Source organism: Brachionichthys hirsutus, chromosome 15, assembly GCF_040956055.1.
Source record: "Brachionichthys hirsutus isolate HB-005 chromosome 15, CSIRO-AGI_Bhir_v1, whole genome shotgun sequence".
Taxonomy (NCBI): domain Eukaryota; kingdom Metazoa; phylum Chordata; class Actinopteri; order Lophiiformes; family Brachionichthyidae; genus Brachionichthys; species Brachionichthys hirsutus.
The window spans coordinates 10,549,019-10,570,783 of NC_090911.1; the positions used below are offsets into that span (position 1 = coordinate 10,549,019).

General features: G+C 43.7%; 2 protein-coding genes across 2 annotated transcripts; both read right to left on the minus strand.

The window, feature by feature from the left end:
- Positions 1-4,709: 4,709 nt before the first annotated feature.
- ccdc18 (coiled-coil domain containing 18) lies at positions 4,710-13,068 on the minus strand. The gene is made up of 24 exons (XM_068749203.1): positions 12,937-13,068; positions 12,733-12,839; positions 12,490-12,597; positions 12,199-12,295; positions 11,986-12,107; positions 11,611-11,890; positions 11,377-11,464; positions 11,042-11,259; positions 10,632-10,742; positions 10,305-10,436; positions 10,055-10,177; positions 9,834-9,911; positions 9,596-9,712; positions 9,326-9,493; positions 8,863-9,005; positions 8,546-8,709; positions 8,238-8,451; positions 7,806-7,905; positions 7,559-7,696; positions 6,840-6,968; positions 6,622-6,759; positions 5,861-6,262; positions 5,098-5,777; positions 4,710-4,919 (listed from the first exon to the last, which is right to left on the minus strand). Exons 1-24 carry the CDS (start codon positions 13,066-13,068, stop codon positions 4,910-4,912), a joined length of 3,999 nt encoding a protein of 1,332 aa, XP_068605304.1. The 3' UTR covers positions 4,710-4,909.
- Positions 13,069-16,853: 3,785 nt separating this feature from the next.
- mtf2 (metal response element binding transcription factor 2) lies at positions 16,854-21,291 on the minus strand. Its single transcript, XM_068748927.1, has 14 exons — positions 21,079-21,291; positions 20,827-20,908; positions 19,861-19,971; positions 19,528-19,628; positions 19,229-19,398; positions 19,054-19,149; positions 18,788-18,856; positions 18,583-18,706; positions 18,400-18,467; positions 18,126-18,296; positions 17,884-18,019; positions 17,677-17,732; positions 17,385-17,480; positions 16,854-17,229 (listed from the first exon to the last, which is right to left on the minus strand). The coding sequence occupies exons 1-14, from the start codon at positions 21,289-21,291 to the stop codon at positions 16,854-16,856; spliced, it is 1,869 nt and encodes a 622-aa protein (XP_068605028.1).
- Between the last annotated feature and the right edge of the window lie 474 nt (positions 21,292-21,765).

The window sequence follows — 21,765 nt, forward strand, 5'->3', positions numbered from 1 at the left end:
GAAGAGGAGGAGGAGGAGGAGGAGGAGGAGACATGGGAGTTCGGGCTGAGACGTGCGCCTCCGCCCGACAGAGGAGCGCGCCGATTGGTCGACAGAAGCAAGAAAACGATCCCGTTTTAAAATTCGGTTCGGATTCGGTTCGGATTCGCCTGCGTGGTGTGAACCGTGAATGTGAGTCCGGGTTGTTCGCTTTGTTGAAGGCAGGGACAAAGTTCGCGTGGTCATAAATGGAACAGCGGCTGAATCAACAGTTCGTCTGTTTGTCTTTGGTTTAAAAGGGAACAAAGCGAAATAGAAATACCAGCGAAGATCAAATGGCCCGTTCAGAATAGAATAGAATAGAATAGAATAGAATAGAATAGAATAGAATAGAATAGAATAGAGGTTTTGATTTCTTATAAGACTTTCATGGTTTTTAGGTGGCTGTCAGTGACAGTGAGGATGGATGGACCCATTTCATTTTGCAGTGGATCCAGATTAAATGTCTTTAACTTGATGGATTACCGTAAAACTGGATGATCAGCCATGAGATTATCACCATGGTGGATGAAACTGGCTACACCTGCAAGCGGGTGGGATGCAGCAGGCTGCAGCTGCAGGTGAAGAGGTGACATGGCAACCCTCTCCTACCTGCTGCTGGAGGAGAGTGGGGCTTGGCTGAGTTGTCTTATCACATGATATCTCACCTGCGTGCATATATTTGATTTGTTCTAATACCTGCTATAATAATTATTACACCAAGCAGCGACGGCGAGCAGAAAGGATCAAGAAGCTCAAAGCTTCTTTCCACGGCTGCTGGGAGACGACACCAGATCAATAGTACACATATACATATAATAACATTTTGATTATTGCATCAAGATATATCTGTTAATTTACTCCCAAAAAAGTACTTTCTCGTGTTTTATTTATTCATCTAGTACATATTCATACACCGATCATGCCCCTCTTCACACGTTAACCAGCCTCCAGTTTTTATAAACCTCCCCAAAGAGGAGATGATGCAAAATATTGACTTTGATGAACACTGTCTCATTATTATGGGTTATTATTCTGCATGGAACCTGCTGCTCTCTCTAAATCCCTGGTCAAACCACTATAAGGCCTGAGCAGGGCACGCCCAGCCTCGGCCTGCTCCCGGCACACTTGTGTTTATTATACGTGAGCAAACACGCCTTGCATCGGGGAGTGGCAAATTAAAATCCTGTTTACTTTTGAATGTTAAACTGCAGGGTTGACAATGTGTGTGCATCCTGGAGACATTCGATACGTAGACCGACAGCCGCTGCTTTATACCACATGCATGTTCTTCCCACTGGAAGGAGGCAGCACAGTTTGACTTTTTTTTTTTTATGGATTATTCAATCGGGCCAGAAGGGAAGGAGCATGTGTGTGAACTGTTGTCACCATGCAGGCTTGCAAAATATTTATTGGTTCATGCTAACGAGCTCAAGAAGAAAGAAGTGATCATGGGCCATTTATTATTATAAACAGTCTGTTATGGAATATATCCAGTTCTTCTATTCAATAATATTAGGGGGTTACTCATAAACTACTAACTAATCGTTGCCAGGTAAGTTCTTATTACAAAAGTCCCTGAGGGATGGTCATGAAAGTCGGTGAATTAAACTGGATCCAGATTAAGGGTTAAATAAATTAGAAGTTATGCACAATATAGTCTTTAGTTAGGTCAGATGATAAATACCTTGGATTCCAATCAAATGGTAACCAGGGCAACCAAGCATTTTTGGTTTCTGCCCCTCATTGCTGCAAACAGCCTTCCTGTTACAAACTTGAATGCAGCTTTCAAAGGCTTCATAGTTCCCTCTTATATTACTACTTCCTGTTTTTTATGCTACTGTCATCATATAAGGGTATTTGTATTATAATTCTAGTATTTTATACACACTTCTATATTTACATGCTTTGCTATTTCATCACCTTTTAATCTTACTGTCGTGACATTTTAAAACATATGTTTGTTTAAGTGTTATAGCATTTAAGCCTTATACAAACTCTTTATTTGAAACTTTAACTTGCATAAAAATCAAGGCTTTATTCTTTTATTGACAAGTCAGTGAAGTCACATCTATATTGAACCTAAAAAGAGATGATCGCCTCAATGTGATCGCCTTCATTTAAATATGTGCTATTTCCTCGTTTATCGGTTTCCACATTCTCTGTCAGGCATGATACGCGATTCAGGTTTAAATTTTTCATTGCCAAACTTTGAAGCTGGAACTTTTGCAGTGAAGTTTTGAACAGAGCTATATCTTGACTGGTTCTAGTTATGTCTCTATCCAAGCATGGGGGCGTCAGCATCACTCTGGACTCGGCTGTTTATCTGGGAGCAGTGGGACAGGACTGGTGCCGGACTGATGGGTCTTATCATCCAGCAGGATGCAGGAAGTGGGTCCAATGGTTTGCTGCCAGAGCCCCATTGTGCCTCACAATGACAGACGACTGAGGTAAATCCTCAGTGACAATGCACCCAACCTAAAAGGCATTAGACTTACGGTACAGCCTGAGGGGTGAGGCTAACCTATTATCCATTATTCATGTTCTTGATTGAAATCGAAAAGCCGCAGTCGCTGATTTTGACTTTAATTTATTTATTTGGTTTTAGCTGAGTCTGTTCGTCCTCTCTGACTCACTCTGGACTGGCTGCGTCTTTAGCATGTGATTCTGTTGACACTCTTCCACGTACTTAATTTGGAATGAGGCAGAACTGAGTCAAGCCATTTGTAAAACCTCATCGCCATAGCGACCTCCTTCCTTGTGGTGATTTATTGTGCACACTCAGGAGCGCTTCCTCTCAGAAACCCCATCGCTAATGGAAATTGCAGAAAGGGCTCTGACAGTAACACCGGCCCACTCCAAGTGCTTTCTAGTTTCATATTGCAACACAATGGACTGTTTAAAATGAATGCTGATTATGTTTGTTTAGATGACAGTGCAGCACATGTCCTGACTGCCCTTTGCAGTTCTAAACAGATGATGCATGGTGGATTACAGAACAGTCATCTCGCCCGTAAGGAGACTTGAGATGTGACTTGGATTCTGACCCGAATCTTCAGGTTTAGTGTGGACCTAACTGAGCGTCTCGGCTTAATTCTGAAGGAGGAAGTGGCGCATTGTGAATGAAATATTAGCTCACACAACTCTTCATGCATAGCTGCCACTTGGGTTGTTGTTCTATGAAAATAAAAGCACAGATGTAGGTTTGTTTCTCCAAGGAGCTCACGTCAAAGTTATCCTTAACTAAATGTGTGGCCAGTCAGATAACAGCTCCTTTGTGGCGGCTACAAACAGGCATTTGTAATGTTAAACGGCACACAGGGAGCCATCGGGGTCATGAGTGATAGATAACCTGTATTGTCCACCTATCTGACCTCCAGGATGAAGAGATCCAAGACCAGAACTGTAAAAATCTCACAAATGAGTCACATTTTGGAACAAACTATTTACAGGCACAGAATAAACGGAGCATCAAACCAGCGTGCGGTAAACGTGAGACTATCCACACAGCTGCAGTGTTCACTTCATTGCAAACCAGTGCAACAAAACAGGCCAGAGAGGTAAACAGAGCATTTTCTGCAGTCTAGCAGAAGGAAATATTCTGCGTGAAATCTCATGAGCCGCATCAACGCAAAAGGGACGACTGCCATTTTGTGTGCAAAAACGTAGACGTGCTTGTGTGGTGCAGTCTCTTAGATACATACTGCAATAGGGAAACGAAGCACAGCTCAGCGGCACGCAATTCACCGCTAACTGAACCACATCCTCTCGAGTCAACAGCTTATTGTTCCAGAAGAAGAAGAACAAGAGAAGAGATGCTGTTAAAGCTAAACCATGCAAAGCACCAAAGTGTACAAGAAGGTTTATTCACAGCAGTGAACGCAATCTCTGTGCCAACACACACAACCATAAACCTTCTTGTGCACACAAATGCACAAAGAGTACACATTCAATAAATTTTGACACCAGTGTTGAGGAAATGAAAATATCCTCAGGTCCCTCGTATGTCAGCAGGAAATCACATGACATTGAGAGCATCGAACGCGGCCGAATCTCAGACTACTGTTCGGATTGACCTTTTATCTTTATTTTTCCAATTCTTATATGATCAATGAAATGCTGTGTGCTCAAATCTTGAGCGACAAATTATGACACAAAGGACAAAAATTACTCCAATCCCTTGTGCTTAGCAACAATGATGAAACTACGTTGAAAATAAAAACAGAAATCCAGAATTTTAAAGGGAAATATGCCCGTTTTTCTGTTTTCGTTGAAGGTTGAACAAGCCGGATCCAGCAGCCTGTTAGCGGAGTTTGGCATAAAGAGTGGAAAAGAGAAAAGAGCTGGCTGGTTTCCGGGCCGAGACGAAACCCACCAGAGAAGTGCCAAGTTGATTCATTTGCTTTCTTCTATTCTATTCTCGCTGGTGTTGGTTTGTTTGTAAACTAGTTTGTTGTATTGGTGACAAACTGTTCATGACCCCCCCCCCCCCCCCCCCCCCCCCCCAGTCTCCAAGAGCATGAGAACATTCAAGCAGATGTGAGTGGATGGAGTGTCCTCTGGAGACTAGTTCATTGTCAGAGAAAAAAAGGCTGCAAAGGATGGAAAAATAACGTCTTTAATTCACTTATTTAATATGTGTAAAAAAATATATAAATAGTACTCAAGGATACTACATAGAACAACGCATTCTACAAACACATACAGCAATAAACCTTCAGTAATGGTCATCTAAATTTATCCATTTCTTTTTGCTGACAGACATGTTTGAAGCTTGATTTAAATATATTAAAGGGCCAGACTGAATGTGGAATATGAATGAAGGTTACACCAATATAATTAGCTTTATGTCTTGCTGACGTCTCCTTGGTAACGGGGCTTCATGTGTCCTTCACGTCCCTCTAGAAATTCAAAAGAAAACATCAATCAGTATCACACGAATGCTGCAGTCTGTGACACAACGCTGAAATGTGAATAACTCAATTTTACATCAAAGCAACCCCCGAAAAAAACAATATTTAGTGAAGCTGGTTATTAAAGTTGATGAAGGTGAAGACGAACTAACTGTGGGGTGGTTACCTGTTGAAGCTGTGTCCAGGCTCTGAGAGCCCCGTGGAGCTCCAGAGAGAAGGCTCCTCCTGCATGGCTAATGTCTGGTTAACGAACTTCAGCATCCCAGTGAGCGAACTCATATCCACGTCCTCCTGACCCACCGGAGCGGAGACAGACTCCCTCCGTGACTCCTTCATCTGCCCATCATCTCCCTCTTGCGTCGGGGTGGCTTCTGTCTGGAGCTTTTTGCCATCTTGCTCATCCACCATGTACGTGAGGGGGTTAAAGGAGTAGTCAGATGCTGCTGTGGCCCCCACGCCACTGAGGCCCTGCCAGCTGTGGTCCACTGTATCCTGGAAAGAGGAGGGGGAGGGGGAGGAAGCCTCCCAGGACTGCTCACACAAGGCCTCCTTCAGCGTGGCCTTCAAGCTCAGGGGGAGATCTAGGGAGGAGTCCACGCTGCTGTTCTGGGAAGACGGACAATTTGCTGCGCGTGTTACGGAGCCGTGAGAAGAGGAGACAACTGCCTGGCGATTTTGGGGTTTTTTGGGGGAGGGTGGCGCAGAGTGAGACGAGGAGGACTCCTCTGGGGAGTGTGTGGACTGGTGCAGAGCAGGGAGGGAGAGTGTGTGGTTACAAAGACGCTGTTGGCCAGCAGCTCGTTCCAGGCTGGAGATCCTGGCTTGGAGACGAGTCACCTCTGACTCCTGCAGGAAGAGAAGAAAACGCTGAAAAGAACCGCGTCCATAACGCAGCCGTCATTCCTCTCACAACATGTAAAAGGAGCTACCTTGATGAGCAGAGACTCGTCGGAGGCCTCCATGGACCTCTCACAGGCCTGTAGCCGAGCCTGGAGATGCGCGACCTGGAGTCTGAGCTGCTCCAGCTGGAAATGGAGGTGGCCGTTCTGGGCTCTGGTCTGCTCATAGAGAAGCCGGCTTTGCTCTAGCTGGGCTTTATTCTGAAGAAGTTGGGTCTGAGTCTGGTCTCTCTGTGTTTGGAGGAGAACATTTTGCTTCCGGGTGCGATCCAGCTCAGTCTCAGTTTGATCCAACTGGACCTTGACCTGCTCAAGCTCGTCCTGGCTCTGGTGGAGTCTGGCTGCGAGCTGCTCGTGGGTGGAGCGCATGGTGGAGGAGATCTGCTCAGAGACTTTGAGGAGCTGGCCTCGTGTCTGTTGCAGAGAATCCAGCTACGTATGGAGGGAGGGAGAACCGCCATTAGGACTTCACAGGCTTAATATGCTGCCTTGAATAGGAATAGAATCAAATTGTCGAGATCAAATATGTCCAAAGATTTTAAAAGGACTTGAATATAAATACGTGAAAACATAAACCGTGTGAAAGACAGATAAGGTAACAAGAAGAGAAACTGAAGCTTTTAGGAACTCATACGGTGTGTTCCTGAAACAATTAAAAAGGGAACAACAATGACGACCATAAACGTCGACCCAACGCGACCAACACTTTTACTGGAAGCTTCTCGCTCCGGTACTCAATTGCTTCAAAGGCAGCGCACGACAAATGAAACATGCCTCCGTATCTGGTGTACCTCCTTGTTGTGCCGCTCCTTCTCCACCTCCAGCTCCTGCTCTAAGGCGGCAACTGTGGTTTGCAGCCCAGCCTCCGATTGCAGCCAGTGTGACTCCTTCAGCGTCAGCTCCTCCTCCATGCTGCACAGCCGGAGCTCCTTCAAAGGCACACATATGACAGCAAAACGTCCATTTGAAGGTCTCTCCGTAGTGGCGTCATCAAATGTCCTTTGACTACCTTCTCTGTAATATGCAGCTTGGCAGCATCCAGCTGTCTGGATAAAACCTCACGGTGATGCTGAGTTTCTTCCAGCTCTTTCTGCAGAGTTTGAAGCTTCTGCTGACACACCTGCAGTTCCCGGGACTCCTAACACCGTCAGAGGTTCGAGTGTAGGCAGTGAGGAGATGGAGCAAAGGTAGCGCAGGAGAAATGTCTTTAGAGAGCTGCGCTATTAAATGTTCTACGTTTACATGTCATTCATTTTAGGGTTTGACAACTTCAAGGATTGAATCATTTGCATCATTGCACACACTAACTTTAAAACATGTAAACTTTAATCACACATTTTAACCCAATCAGTTATGTTGCTTTCTCAGAATGTTTTTGCAGCTCGTTTCTGGCTGCTAAATTTTTAGTCTTCCCTTTTTTTTTTGTCTTCTCTTACCTTTCAGGTTTGTCTTCTTTTGCCATCTACTCCTAAACTTCATGTTTGTCTTCTTTGTCTGTCTACTTTTTCATCTTCCCTTTTTATTCTTATTTATCTACTTGTCTGCATTTGTTCTCGAAAAATGACATCATACATGGTGTCAGGCAGTCATTGTTAGAGTGATTTTGATATATAAATGTGTCTTCCTTTTCTGCCTACTCCTTCCCTTCCTGTTTATTTGTCATCTTTGTCTGTCTACTCTTAAACTTCATGTTTATTGTTTTTGTCAGCCTTTCTGTCGACTCCTAACCTGCAGCTTTTTGTCGTTGAGCTCCCTCTGTGCATCTCTCAGCTCTTTCTCTTTGACTTCCAGGCTCTGCTGTAGAGACTCCACCTTCCTTGCCATCTCCTGTTTGTGCTCTCGGATGGCCACTTCCAACTGGCTTAGCTGAGGAAAAAGAGGGCAGACAGCAAAACGAAAAAAATGGAGAGTAAAAAAAAAAGAGACATGAGCAAAATGCATTCTGCAAATTAAATTAAATGTGCATGTGAAGTACCAGCTTTGCTCTCTGTTGGAGCTCCCCCTGCCGTTCCTTCAATGCATTGTCCATGTCTAAGACCTCGTGAGTTCTCTCCTCCAATTCCCTCGTGGTCTCACTGTGAACAGCGTACGTATTTTTTTTTAATCAGAAATCTAACTATCTATTAATGACTCCAAAGTAACGCACAAGAAATTTGAGAGATAATTGTATTTCTTGCAGGACTGAAATCAAATGACACGACATAACCTTCTCCTTGAATTATAAAGAAAAATAACTGAAATTGATCAACAACAACAGAAAATGATTTCAGACAAAGAATATACAACATGTCGTTAAAGCATTCCATCTGAGAGCAACACATCTAGAAGCCACCCATCCAGAGTGTGACACTGGAATACGCCCTCAATGTGTCACTGGATACGCCCTCACATGAGGGCGTATCCTCACCTAAGTCGAAGAGTAAGGCTGTCCACCGAGGCGTTCCTCTCATCTGCAATTGTTTGTGTTCTTTGCAGAGCATCTCTGACTTCCTGCAGTTGCTCTAGCGCGTCAGCCAACTCTTGCCGCACAGTCTGAAGCTGCCCGTCCAAGAACTGGACCTGCTGGGCGCAGTTGAGCTTGTCTGCCTCGCAGCGATGGAGCGCCTCCTCCAGGTCGATCACTGGGGAGGACACACAGGGACAGAGATCAAAAGAGGAAGAAGTGAAGGTGCATGTAGAGGGGTGGAGAAAATAAAAATAAGAATAAAAACACACCCTGGTCAGTCTTGCGGATAAGCTCCCATTTCATGCTCTGCAGGCTTTCGTCAGCTTGGCTGATCTGGGATGTCTTGATGGCGACTTCCTTCTTCAGGCGCTGCAGCTCGGAGTCTTTAGACTCCAGCTCGCCTCGATACTTTGACGTTTCTGATGTCAGCTGGCTGCAGATGGCACAAGAGGATAAAAAAACGAATTTAGACTTTTCTTACGTAGTAATTAAATGTAAAGGGAAGACAGCTGATTCTGATTCTGATCCCCAGAGTGCGCTTTGTTCATCGGCGTCTCACGTTAGCATACGGGTGCATAAATCTCACCTGACCGACGCACTGAGTTGTGCGTTCTGTCGGTTCATCTCCTGCAGGTCTTCCTCTTTCGCCTGAGCTTCTCGCTCTCTGTTTCCCACCTCATCCTGCAGAGAGGCCCGAGCTTTCTCAAGATGCTGCTCCAGGACGGACACCTATGGACAGACACAACATCAGCATCCATTTTTATTTCATACAAAAATGCAAAACATGTTTGTTTTTTTAACCTAAACTGCTACATTAAAATGCTTTTTGATTATCAATCTATCAAACCGATCAGAACTTCAAGCTTACATCTGACCATCTGTTAAAATAAACCGCTAATAAAAAGATGCTCAAGCCTTTTCTCCCCCGTTTTATTCGGTACAGAAGACATGCTATAGTTTCTAAGGTCTTTATTAACTCCAACGATATTGTGAGTTTAGTATTTGCATCTTCAGTGAATGGACAAACAGCAATGGTGACTTCGTCTCACCCGTGACTGCAGCTGGCTCTGACTCTCCTCCAGCTCAGAGATGCGAGTGCTGCTCTCGGTTAGCATGGTCTGCTGCCGCTGGAGAGAAAGCTGCAGCTGCACATTCTGCTCGGTGGAGCTCTGGCAAATCAGACGGACACTCTGGAGCTTCTCCTGCAGGGAGGACACCTGATTGGGGAAGAGGAGGGCAGACGATGAGCCTCACAGGCGGGCTTCGCATTGACGATAGAAGAGAAGCGAGAGATCAAAGATAGGAGGTGTGGACAGTACCGTGTCATTCTTTCGCCCAAGCTCGTTTTCATATCTGTTCTTCACCGCCTCCGTCTGCTGCAGGCACGCGTTCAGCTCCTCTCTGCACTTTGACAGGGACGCCTGCAGCTCACACACCTGATGTACGAACAGAACACACGTTAGGGAATAGTAGTGATTATGGGGCGCTTCCTGATTTATTAAATATATTTATTTGTTCCTTGCACTTGTCGGCGGTTTACAAGGTCTTTACACAAACCTTGGAGGCCGACTGAGCCGCCTGCTCTTTGGAACTCTGCAGCAGCTCCTCGCTGTGTCTTCCTTCAACCTGCTTCTGCTGCAATTAAAGCTAATTAAAGTCATCAGTGTATACCTGGGTTGATTCACAGTCGTTGACATTGAAGTTAAGACAGAAATGGCTCCGGTGATTTACTTATTGACTGTTACAAGCCTACATAGTGCAACACAACATGGCCTGACCTGTGTGAGTTGGTCCAAAGAGCTCTGCAGGAAGACAGCTGCTCTCTGAGCCTCATCCCGCTCCTTCTGGAGAGACCTCAGCTCGTGCTCCAGCTTCAACAACCGAGACTGAGCTTTCTGCAACTGCAGGGGAGGAGGAGTAAACACGTGTCTTACTTGCAGCAGGTATGTCTTCTTTTAATTGAAATGAAAAGTGGCGGTAGTTCAGTGGAAGTAAAAAGAACCACAGAAATATGCAGCTAAAAGTCACCATTTCCATTCTGTGTTGTTGCTCCGTGAATTGTTGAGATTGAGAGTTTGTGCACTTCTCCAGAGACTGCTGGTATTCTCTTTGCTTTTTAGTCACAAGCGCCTGGTAATGCTGAACGGCGCTGGCTTTCTCCTGTAACAGCCAATTAAAAAGGAGTGTCAAGTGTAGATCTCGCACTCGCAGTGCTGCAAGAGACATCTCAACGCACAAAGAGCAGAGGCAGACCCATGTTAGGAAAGCTTTCAATGATTTTATGTTGTCATTCAAAGAAAAATAAATCATCGTGACATAAATCGTGCAGTAACAATACACAGAGGATGCGCGTACCAGCAGCTGCTTCTCCAGCTCGGTGTTCCTCAGGGCGGCCTGAGTGTAGGCAGAGGCCTTTTCCTGGAGCTGTTTCTCCAGTGAAGCCACGCGAGCACTTTTTCTTTTCAGCTGTAGTAAAGTAGAGATAAAAACAAATAGCTGATAAATGCAACAATAATAATAATCATAAGTAATATACATTTTATACAGCACCATGAATATTCAATTAAACCTTTATGTTGATGGCTGAGAAATATACATCTGACTGGAACTGCTATGCTCTTTAATTATGATTTGTAAATATGATTGTCAGAAAAACAGATGCTGTGCGAGACTAAAAAATTAAAAGATATATATATATATATATATATATATATATATACAAAAAGGAAAAAGGGAAAGAAGGGCGAGTAGATCTAAAAAGTGACCTCTTTTTCGGTGACAGTGGCTTGACTGACTTTGTCCAACAGCTCCGTGTGGAGGTTTTGGTAGTGAGAGGCTCTCTGGGCCATGGAGTTCTGCAAGGAGGAGATCTCCTCCTGGGCTCTGCCCAGACGCTCCTGAAGCCTCTCGACCAGGATGTTCTGTTTGGTCCGGCCAGCTTCCATCGACTGCAGGACTCTCAGCAGCTGCTGGTAGCCTTCGCCTAACAAGAGGAACAGAACTTTATATCACGTTAGGGACGAGCGTAGGTGGTGCCTGTTTTACAATAACATGTCTGTGCTAGCTCTGTGCCCAGCTAGCACAGCGCTAGTTAGCATACCTGGCGTTATCGTGGGACGGTGTGCAGTCCCCGAACAGTCCGCAGAGGGCAGCATACAGGGCCTGGCACACAGCGGGCCCGCAGCACCCTGAGATGAAATCACGTGTAACAACAGATGAACATGGCAAGTTGCTTGGACAACAGCTATGATATCAAAACTGGGTTTTAACAAACAAACTGAGTAAATAAAACCATGTGACATGGGAGTGCAATGTAGACACTACTCCTCTCCACCTCTCGTAGATGCAACAAGGCCAATATGGCCTCCATGCTGGCCAGCTCTGCCTGGCTCTGCTGAGACTCCCTGTGGCTCTGAGCCACCCTCTGCTTCTGCGTCTCGGTCAGCGCTCGCAGCTCTTGCAGGTCCCTGTTCAGAGAGGCTAGCTCCTCGCACCCTGCGCCGCACTCCATAAGCCGTCGTTCCATTTGCAGTGTGTTTTGTTCGCGCTCGCCAAGCTGAGTCTGTAAGACGGAAGCTGCAGCCAGGGCCTGCCTCAGATCCTCCTTCAGCTGGCTGGAAGGCAGACAAGGGAGAGAGATCCTTCCATTAAAGACAGACTTGATGCTACTTCTTGTGTGGATGAAACATGAAATGAGTCAAGTGCTTACCAGAACATTTGGCTCTGTTCGGCCTTCTCTCTCTCCAACGCAGCGCATTTCATTTCAAACTCTGCTTTTTGTCTGTCACACTCAAAGAGACTGTCTTTCACTTTGCCTTCACTCTCCATCAACTTAAAAACGCAAAGAACAATAACTCAACATGCAACTAAAAACGAGTCATGAATAAAATGAACTGAACACATGATTGAATTTAAAATGAACCTTTTTGAGTTTAATGGAAATGTTGGACTTATAATCTTTGAGGGCTTCTTTTAACGTCTCTGCATTTTGAAGCGCTTGGTTCCTTTGTTGTTCTGCCCTGTAAGGGATGAGATAGACATTAACACTAAAACAATAACTTCCTGATGTTGTGAAAGTCGATTGTTAATTGAATATCTGCTTGGGTTTCACGTTGAAGCCCGTGTACATATATCAAGGAGCAAATATCACTGTGAACTCTAACGTGATGAAATGAAAGTGAGTGCCGAGGCTAAACCCGGGTAGAGGGATCACCGTTTTCCTAATGCCGCCTTGGTTTCCAGCTCATCCCGGAGTGCATTCAGCTCCACAGTGAGAGTCGCCACCATAATGTCACTGTGAGCCGCCGCTTCCTGGCGACACCTAGGAACACACGTGGAGAAGTTAAAACAATGCCATTGCTACAGGTTCAAGGAAAGCGACTGTATCCCACACCTACAACACATCTCCTCACCAGGTCAGTATCTGATCGACACATAAACAAACAGACATGGTTACTTTAATTCTTCTGCTTGAGATGCCAGCTCCGCCTGAAGATGAGAAACCTGCTCACTCATCACTGCCAGATTGTTTCTCACGCCAACTCTACGCCCTCTAAGGCTGGCCTTAAAAAAAAAAAAAAGACGACAAAGGATGTTCCCGAATAACGTTTATGTATTATTACAGCTCTATTTTTTAATCTGCTTAGTGATGATGTCATACCTGCGAGTCGAAGGAGGTCAGATTATGTTGCACGGCGTCAAGGTCGCTGATGAGCTGCTCATCATGCGTGGTCAGACAGGCGTTCTCCTGACGCACGCAGCCTGCCTTCTTCCGTGAGGGAACAGGGTCCATCTCTGCGGAGCTGTTCCCAAGGAAGGCTGGCGGAAAGGGAGGGTAGAACATAAAACTGCAGAGCGAGAAGAAGCTACCAGCAGCAGCACGTCTCACAGCTCTCCTACTAACAGGCCTTTAGTGACATCCAGAGCTCAACTGTGAAGTAGAGCCATCAGGTATCAACAGGTCTTATACGATTCGGCCCGATTCTGCCGTTGTTGCCTGTCTGACCATACAAAATAGTAGAAAGAAAGACAACCACTCTCTCTCTGCACCTTGGTTGTACTTTAGTAATAACACCAGATCATGTGTGCCTTTCTGCCACTCAGAAACAGAGTCCAGCCAGCTAATGCTACAGCAGCAGAGACCTTTGTGCGTGTTAAAACAAATGAGAAATAATCTGAGGCATGATGACTTAACACGAGCTGTGCTAAAAGGTCTCCTGACTAAGGACATGGGCATATTTAACAGTGAATTGCACATGTTAGTGGAGACATACGCTATTAAAACGCTGATTTAAACTGTGCTCCCGTAACGCAGTTGGCTCACCTCAGTTGTAGGAGGACAACTAGTTCATCAATTTACCGTTAGACACCAGAAGACACCCGCAAAGCTCCGGAAAACTAGCTAGCATAGCTACGCTATCATTTGTTCTATCAACTGGTGGCTAGCAAGCGAACGCTAATATTACAAAACAAATACAGACAAGCGTCTACGTTTAAGTGAAAAATACATTTTGGCTTTTCGACATTACGATATCGTGAAATATTGATATCGCACTTCTAGTTAAATAAAAGTTTCAATTTCAGCATTCACTGTTGTTGTTGTTGTTGCAAAGGGGAAGGTGGATTGACGAATTTGTATTTCTAATCTCCGCCCACAGCCTAGCGACAAATGGTTGTGATTGGAGAAGAATGAATAGTTCTGTGACGTGATTGGTGGAAAATAGTTGTCAATGAAGAGTGCCGCGAACACAGGCGCGCGCTGACGTCACCGCAGTGGGCGGGAATAGACAAGCAGGACTTTTCTTTTTTTTTTTTTTACTTCGATTTAGTAAATAAAACACAAAAAGGAAAGGGAAATAACAGTGCAATAAATGTACTGAAAAAATAACTACCGTTATTAACTATATAATTGTATATATGAGACTAGATTATATTTCTTCTGCAATACATACATTTCTGTACACCAAAAAAAGAACTTAAAGTGTGTACATATTTTCACTAGTGCTGTCTATCACACTCACCCTTAAAAAAGAGGTTCTTAACCTAAATGGGTTATTTTCCTGGTTAAATAAAGGTTAGAAAACAAAAATAAAACATCAACAAAAGAGGCCCAGTTCAAAATATCCGCTTTTTATTCATCCTTTAACTAAACAGGCTCTGAAGTAACATGAAAACCTGTATAATAATGTATAAAAATGTAATACAAGAAATAAAAAAATCTCAACAGACCAAGCGGACATGTGTTATGTTCTTTGGCTACGGAAGCCTGCTGGATGCCAGTGGTAGCAGCATGTGGGCTGAAACACCGGCCGAACAGAGGAGAGAAGCTTCAAATGCAGTGACTACCGGTACATGTGCACAGTTAAGAGGTATCTGTCAAAACATATCAGTCCATTTTGACAAAGAAAAAAACCCATACAAACAAATTATTTACCTCTTTCCATGAAATACAGCATATTAGTTCTCCAGTGATTTAGTGGGTAGTGGGGGGGAAATAATATTTTTATCCTTATTGAAAAAAAGAATTCATGCATACATATGGTTAAAAGTACATTAAAATAATGAATCACCTGGTATAAAAATACTGACCAATAACAATGAGTGACTAAAATAAAGACCTCCTGTCAAGCTGGTAGAGACATTTGTGGACATATCCTGAGTGTGTAAACTAATAGCTCCCATTGAGTGAAACATTTGACAACTACATCAAATTATCATAACATAAAAACTCAACATTTTAAAGTCACATTTATATGGCTGAACAACACATTTAACTGTGACTAACTTGCATAGTCAGCACAAAAAAAGTACAACAATTCAGGTCTCTAGGTAGGACAGCTCTGTGGACAAACTCAAGCCGAAGCAGCGCTTCGTTTTCCACATTGAGACCAAATAAAAACTAAATCCTTGAATATTCCAGGGTTCTTTTCTTTATCAATTTCATTTTAATGGGGTTTCCAAGAGGTTCATTTATGTATTGACACTGAATTTTTTTCACATTTTAATTCTAATAGCATTATTAGTAATAAAGGATTGACAGAACTTCAACACAAATGAAAAATGCAGCATATATGTGCTGAAAAGCAAAGATGAGATGATAACTGAACAGACAAGCCCGCCATGTGCCAAAAAAGATATACAAGAAAGTACAAGAGGAAAAACTAATAAATGTAGTATAATTCTACATAAAATAAACATTTGCAGCAGCACATCATTTTCTTTTGTGATGGATACTCACGAGGGATGTAACCCAAATGAAAATTAATGTGTATGCAAGTTATTTTGTCCCTAAAAGCAGATTGTTCAATGCCACAATGGCTTGATCTCCATGGCAACTACTGTCACATGTCTGTCATGCACCAGTTATGTTTAGAGTGTATAAACATTGCTGTCCTCTGTTACATCCAAGAGTGATATAGATTCTCAGCTAAGGGAATTAATCTTGCATGCAACAATTCCAGACTGTTTTTAGTCATGTTGTGTCTTTACAGCAGCAGAAATTGAATACATCGTCAGGTTTTTTTTTGTATTTGCTTCATGTAATATTAATCCTATAAATTCTTAGAAGGAATAGGCAAAAATAACTACAGACTGCGTTGGAAGAAGTTCACGTTGGGCAATGCTGCCAAGTCTGATGATATTGCAGCTACAAGCAGATATATTCAAATAAATTAATACCGGTAGTCTATCAGAAATAAAATATTTTACCTTGATCTGCCCAAAAAAACACAAGTATATCCTCCCTGATGGGGCAGTGTCAAGTTGAACAATGCACAATTGTTTTTATGCTAGAAATGAATGGGAGTGTTGAATATGAACATACCGGTAATTAATAAAAAATGAATTCTGCTGCCAGCATCCTCCCTCTCCTTATTTTCAGCGACATTTCCACTTTTTACCATTACCGGTATATTTTTTCTATACTTCCATCTTTGCATGGGACTAGACAACAATGGGACATGGTTGTTATGGGAAGTGAGACGTTTCTACCCGTGCCTGGTAAGAGGACATATTTTAACCGGATATGATTAATTGTTTACAGTATAATTACAGAAATTAAATGAATGATTAAAGCCTCCTCTTTCTCTCATCTTCCCATAATCAGCACTTAATGTTTGACCAACTTACATTCTGTCCAAAAACGTTCATACTTGACTGGTATTAAAAGGAAAAGCATATCACTGGATTAAAAATCAAAAACGATAAGTCAATGAAAGACTACAGATGCAGTGCTCTAATATATGCTCCTGAAGAAAAAAAGAATTGTATCCGTAACATTTGAAGCTGATCAAAAAAAAAGTTTAAAGCAGAATAAAGCATATCTGGTGCAGTATAATGACGATGCTTCTTCTTTATCACAGACTCTTCATCTTTAAACCACCTGATGAAAATAATATTGAACGTGCTGTAATCACCCAGTAGGCTTTACAGGAAGCTAAACAGGACAAATGTGCTCCTGGCTAAACTAAACAAGCACATATCAATTAATGCTCTGAACGCAGGCTGCATACGCAACATCTTCACAGCCAAAACCCTCCTGAAGCTGCTTTGAAGTTAGCAGTGGTGATGACGACATGTCTAGGAGGCAGTGACTCCTTCCCACTCCACGAGATACTGCACCTTGCCATCAAGGGTGACCCGTCTTGCCAGGACTTTGTATTTTTCCCCACAAGCCAGCCGCCCTGCTGCTCCAAAATAGCTGCTGATGGAGGTTTTGAGGTGGGAGAGCTGGCTGTTTGGGTCCATGCCGTGAACTATGTCTGTGGAGTGGAGCCCTGGGAGTGGGGTCAGCACTTCTGTCGCCGAGGGGTCTGGGTCTGCAGGGCTCGGAGAGGGGATCTCAGGGTTGGGGGACTGCAGAGCCCGCCGTGGCCGACCACGCTTCCTTTTCAATGGCGGACAGGAAACGGGCATGATGCAGCCTGCTGGGTGTGTCTTGCTGGAGCTACAGAGGCTAAGGTGTTAATGGAAAAAAGACAAAGACAATTGATTTAAATGTTTTTACTTTCTAACTCACAACTAAAAGTGTTTAAAAGCAGTTAAGAAGAAGATATATCAGCAGGGCCAGGAGTCCAAATGAGACCATGGTTCAGTTGCATGCAGGCTTACCTGGACTGTCTTGAAATGCTAGTTGAGGTAGTTTCTGTGGTGCTGAGAGCTTCAATGGAGTCCGCATCTGAAGATAGCAGAGACCTGTCACTCCTGCTGGGTATCGTGAAATAAAAACAGAGACAGAAAGAGTTCTGGTTACAGTACATAGTGATGAAACAACTTGACAATCTATTAATAATCGGAGTAGAAAATCAAACTAAAAACTTTGCAGCTTCTCAAATGTGCAGAGGTTTGATCGCTGTACAGGAAATGATTTCTGAATAGAAATTCTGTACAATCGCTCACTTACTTCATAGATGTCAAGTGATCCAAGTGGGGCTCAAGCCGCAGCGGCTTTCTCGTTTCCTGTCCGAGGTGAGAATATAGATGTTGGCTAAGTGGGACTCAATATCCTCAAATTAAAGAAAGTTTTGTAACATTTTGAGCTCTAATTACACAAAAATACAAGCAAATATGCACACTACCAGCTCACACCCACTAAGATACATGCACCCACCTGGGATAAGAGCCCGCTGGTGCGTTGTCGTTTAGCCAGAGTCTCCAGAGAACGTAAGTTTTGCTTCTTCTTTTTCTTCTTCTTTTTCTTCTTCTTCTTCTTCTTCTCTGTGCCATTTGTTAAAGTACTGCAAACTCTAGAGCAACAAGAAAAGCATTTCCCCAACAGCTTCACAAGTAACGACCGTAGCGCGTTAACAACGTTAAATATTAGCATTTGGCGGGTTTCGCTCCATGTCTTACCTCGCATCACTGAAAGCTCTGGTGGATTTGCATCCCCTGGTTGTGATCTCGTGTGAAGGCCTCTCCATCATTTTGCTCGTTGGCTCGTCAGAGTCGGGGGGAGAAGGAGGAAAGCGGATCCTCAGCCCAAACAAGTGCTTCTTTTTCTTTACCTCCTTCCCTGACATGAACCTGGAACATAAACGAGTAGTGGTGTAATGACAAATAAGAAGTACGAGAAAAGTACGAGAGTTAAAAAAAAAAGCACATGGAATTAACTAGAGAAATAACTTACATGCTGCTGTTGTTGGTCAGGGCCTCCAGGACACTTTCATATCTATCTGATCTCAGAGTCTTGGCGAGCTGCAGACAGAAAGGATAGGATGCAAGGAAAAAGAAGAGTTCATATTTCACTAAAGCAGCAACAACAGCCCATCGCTTTGGACGGTCAGATAAAAGTCAGTAATGGTATTCTCACCTCTCCCAGCTGCAGCAGCTCCCAGTTATCATTGATATAAGACATCAGGTGCATCGCAGAGTCAAAATATTTCTTCTTGTGGATCACACTCAGGTTGTACAAGCTCAAATGTGTGACATCCGCCCTGAAAAATAACACAACACGTCGTGATAATGTCATCATTCTTAGACGCCGAGCCTCCAACTTGACCGTTACCGGTTCTTACCATCTGAGAGGCAGTCGTCTGAGATACTCTGGTCCTCCATTGCATACAGAACAGATAAACAGGTAAAACCTAAGGTTAAAGAAGAACAAAATCACATTAGCTTATTGACATGGCGGAATTATTTTACGACTAAAAAGACATGCATCACCGTTATAGTTAGCTTCAGTTTAATTTTCTTTACATACTGTTGGCTGGATGTCTTAGGGACCAAACTATTCTACCTCGCCAGTGGTACCAGTGGGAAACATGTAAACAGTGGCGTTTACCTGTCTCCGTAGAGGAGGGGCATCTGTAAGCAATGGAGGCACGCCTCGTGGAACCACTGCTGGCACCTGTTACACTGCAGCATCTTCAGGTACCAACTGCAAACAAATCAAACAGGAGACAGCAGTCAGGTGTAGCAGAGTAATTCACACAGACACGCCGCACCGTGCTACTCACTCTCCCGGCCCCCCACAGTAGCAGTAGCACTGCTGGATGTTCGTCTTGTGGCCCTGCTCCCACACCAGTTCATCCAGAATGTATGGGAGAGACAGGTGCAGCTCCAGGTGCGGCTGCTCCTGCTGCAGAAAGCCTTTAGCAGAAGCTCCCTTCCCGTGTGTGCCCTCACTCTGCAGAACACAAATCAACATTTGACTTTATATAGTAGTATAAAAAGGCAGGATGAGTCACAATACAGGTCCATCCAATCAAAGTGCTTTTATATTCAACCTGCGATTGAATGCTTTTATCCTGTTCACCTTCGGTAGGGAGCCGAGCTCACACTCTGAGCAGAGCCACTTGTCATCCGAGTCAATGACGGCGGCGTCGATGATCGGGGTGTGGCACAGCTGATGGTAGCCTGGAAGAAACGTGCACATCCACGTGCAGCGTCAATATATCATTTATAGAAGATCACGTCGGAGCCCATTCGGTTCAACAGAAGGACGGGGAGGGGTCTCGGGAACAGAGCACAAAGACCATTGCTACAACACATCCTGCAAACACTGCAAAGGCAATACGCAAATAATGCTTTGAAGATCTGGAGCGTCACGAGGGTTCTCCCCTTCATCTCACATCGCAGAGGACAGTACCTTGTCCACATTTGTCACAAATGACAATCTCATTGGGCTCCTCTGAAGTTTCATCTTGGCATATGAAGCAGACGATGTCATCGTCTTCGTCGTCATCATCATCTTCGTCCCCTGAGAAAAAAACTCGATTTATTTGTCAGCAACACACGATTAAACGCTGGACGTCGGTCTAAAGCACATCTGGGTCACATTTGCGTTTTAACTTCTTCATCGGACAGCGAGGGAAGCCCAGCTCCTTCGTGTATCTCCACTACAGCCACCTGTTGTCGGCGCAGCATCGGTGGTGGGCGGTTGTCAGACGCTGTGCACAGTTAACGGTCAGCAGCATGCGTTGTGAGATAAGGAGTGTGGCAGAGAGGCTGCTCACCAACGCTGGTGATATTATCTTAATAGTAAAGTGGAACACTCTGCCCGCTGTTTGTTACTCTCTGAAAACGCTTTATTTTACTTTAAAAAAAAAAAAGTAGAAATGCAGAAGAATTTCTTATTTAATTGCAATTTATTCGTCACGCTTCAGTAAACTAAGGACAGTAAAAGCAAACACGAGAGAAAGACAGAAAATAGTGTCTCCTTATTTTTGCATTCAACAAAATTGTGAATTAAAGCAGCATCCAAGTATTGTGATATTGTCAAAATATAGAACACTAAACTTGAGTTTTACGATGTTCCATAAATCACAGCTACAGTCGGGCTGAAAATAATGTTTGGAAGTCTCATCACGCCAGCTGCTGGCCCAGTCTTACCAACAAGACTAATAACATTCCTGCTTTTTACACCATGATTAAACAAACATGTCAACCTTTGACATCTTTGACCTTGTTTAATATGTATTTTTTGTTTAAATGATTCCTGTTGATTTGTTATTATCTGTTAAAGCACTTTGGGAATTTTATTTCTAAAAAAGTGCTATATAAATAAAGCTTATTATTATTATTATTTATTATTGAAGTAGAAGACAACCCTCACCCGTCTGAATATCCTTCCAGAGAACCCACGACTTGGACCGATCTTCAAAAACCACAAAGCATCGCTGCTTGTCCCGATCTATCTGAATGAGACATCAAAAGCAAGCTTCTAAACGCCAACACTGAGATACGGAGTACAGTTGTGGGCAACAATCACCACAGCTGGACACTAGCAAATGTACAACACTACTGAATTAGTAGAGTACTGTATCAAGAAAAATAGCATCAAAACCAGTGTCTCCCTCATACTAACCTTGGTTATTGTCCCCAAGTAGAACAAGCCATCTGACCAGCGGGCCAAGACGTCCTGTCCCTCTACAAATCTGTCAGACATGCCGTCCTCTCCATTCTCTCCCCCCGCCGGAGGGCATGTGGGGGACAATGGCACAGTTTGCTGCTGCCCCTGGGAGTGGGCTCTGTGATGGACAGACAGGTGATCCACAGACCCCGAGTCTCTGAAAAACATGCAGCGGGCATCCGGTCGGATAAGGAAGGAGATGTCTTTAGAAGCGGGAGTGAATTCATTCATAGATAATGATGCTGGGGGGGTGTAAGGATTACGTGCTAATGCAATAGTAGTTAAAATGTATTACTAAAAATACTTGTACTACAAGTAAAACCGTAATCTGGACAATCCCAAAGACAGATCTGTGCATATATACTGAAATGCCATCGCGCATGTGTTTTATTTGAACAATAAAAACTTGTATTATTGACAATATATTGCATAGAGAAATAGCAGAAAATGACGCATATTTTCATAGTTTCAGCTATAACTATACAAGTTTAAACTATCTTCTGTAGTGAAAACAGTCAAAGTTGACTCAAATGTAATTTCATCTTTGTCTTTTTTCCATTTAGCCACTGTCCGCCGGTTTGGAGATTCCCTTTGTTCGAATACTGAGAGCATTTGGACGACAACAGCCAATAGAGTGGGTAG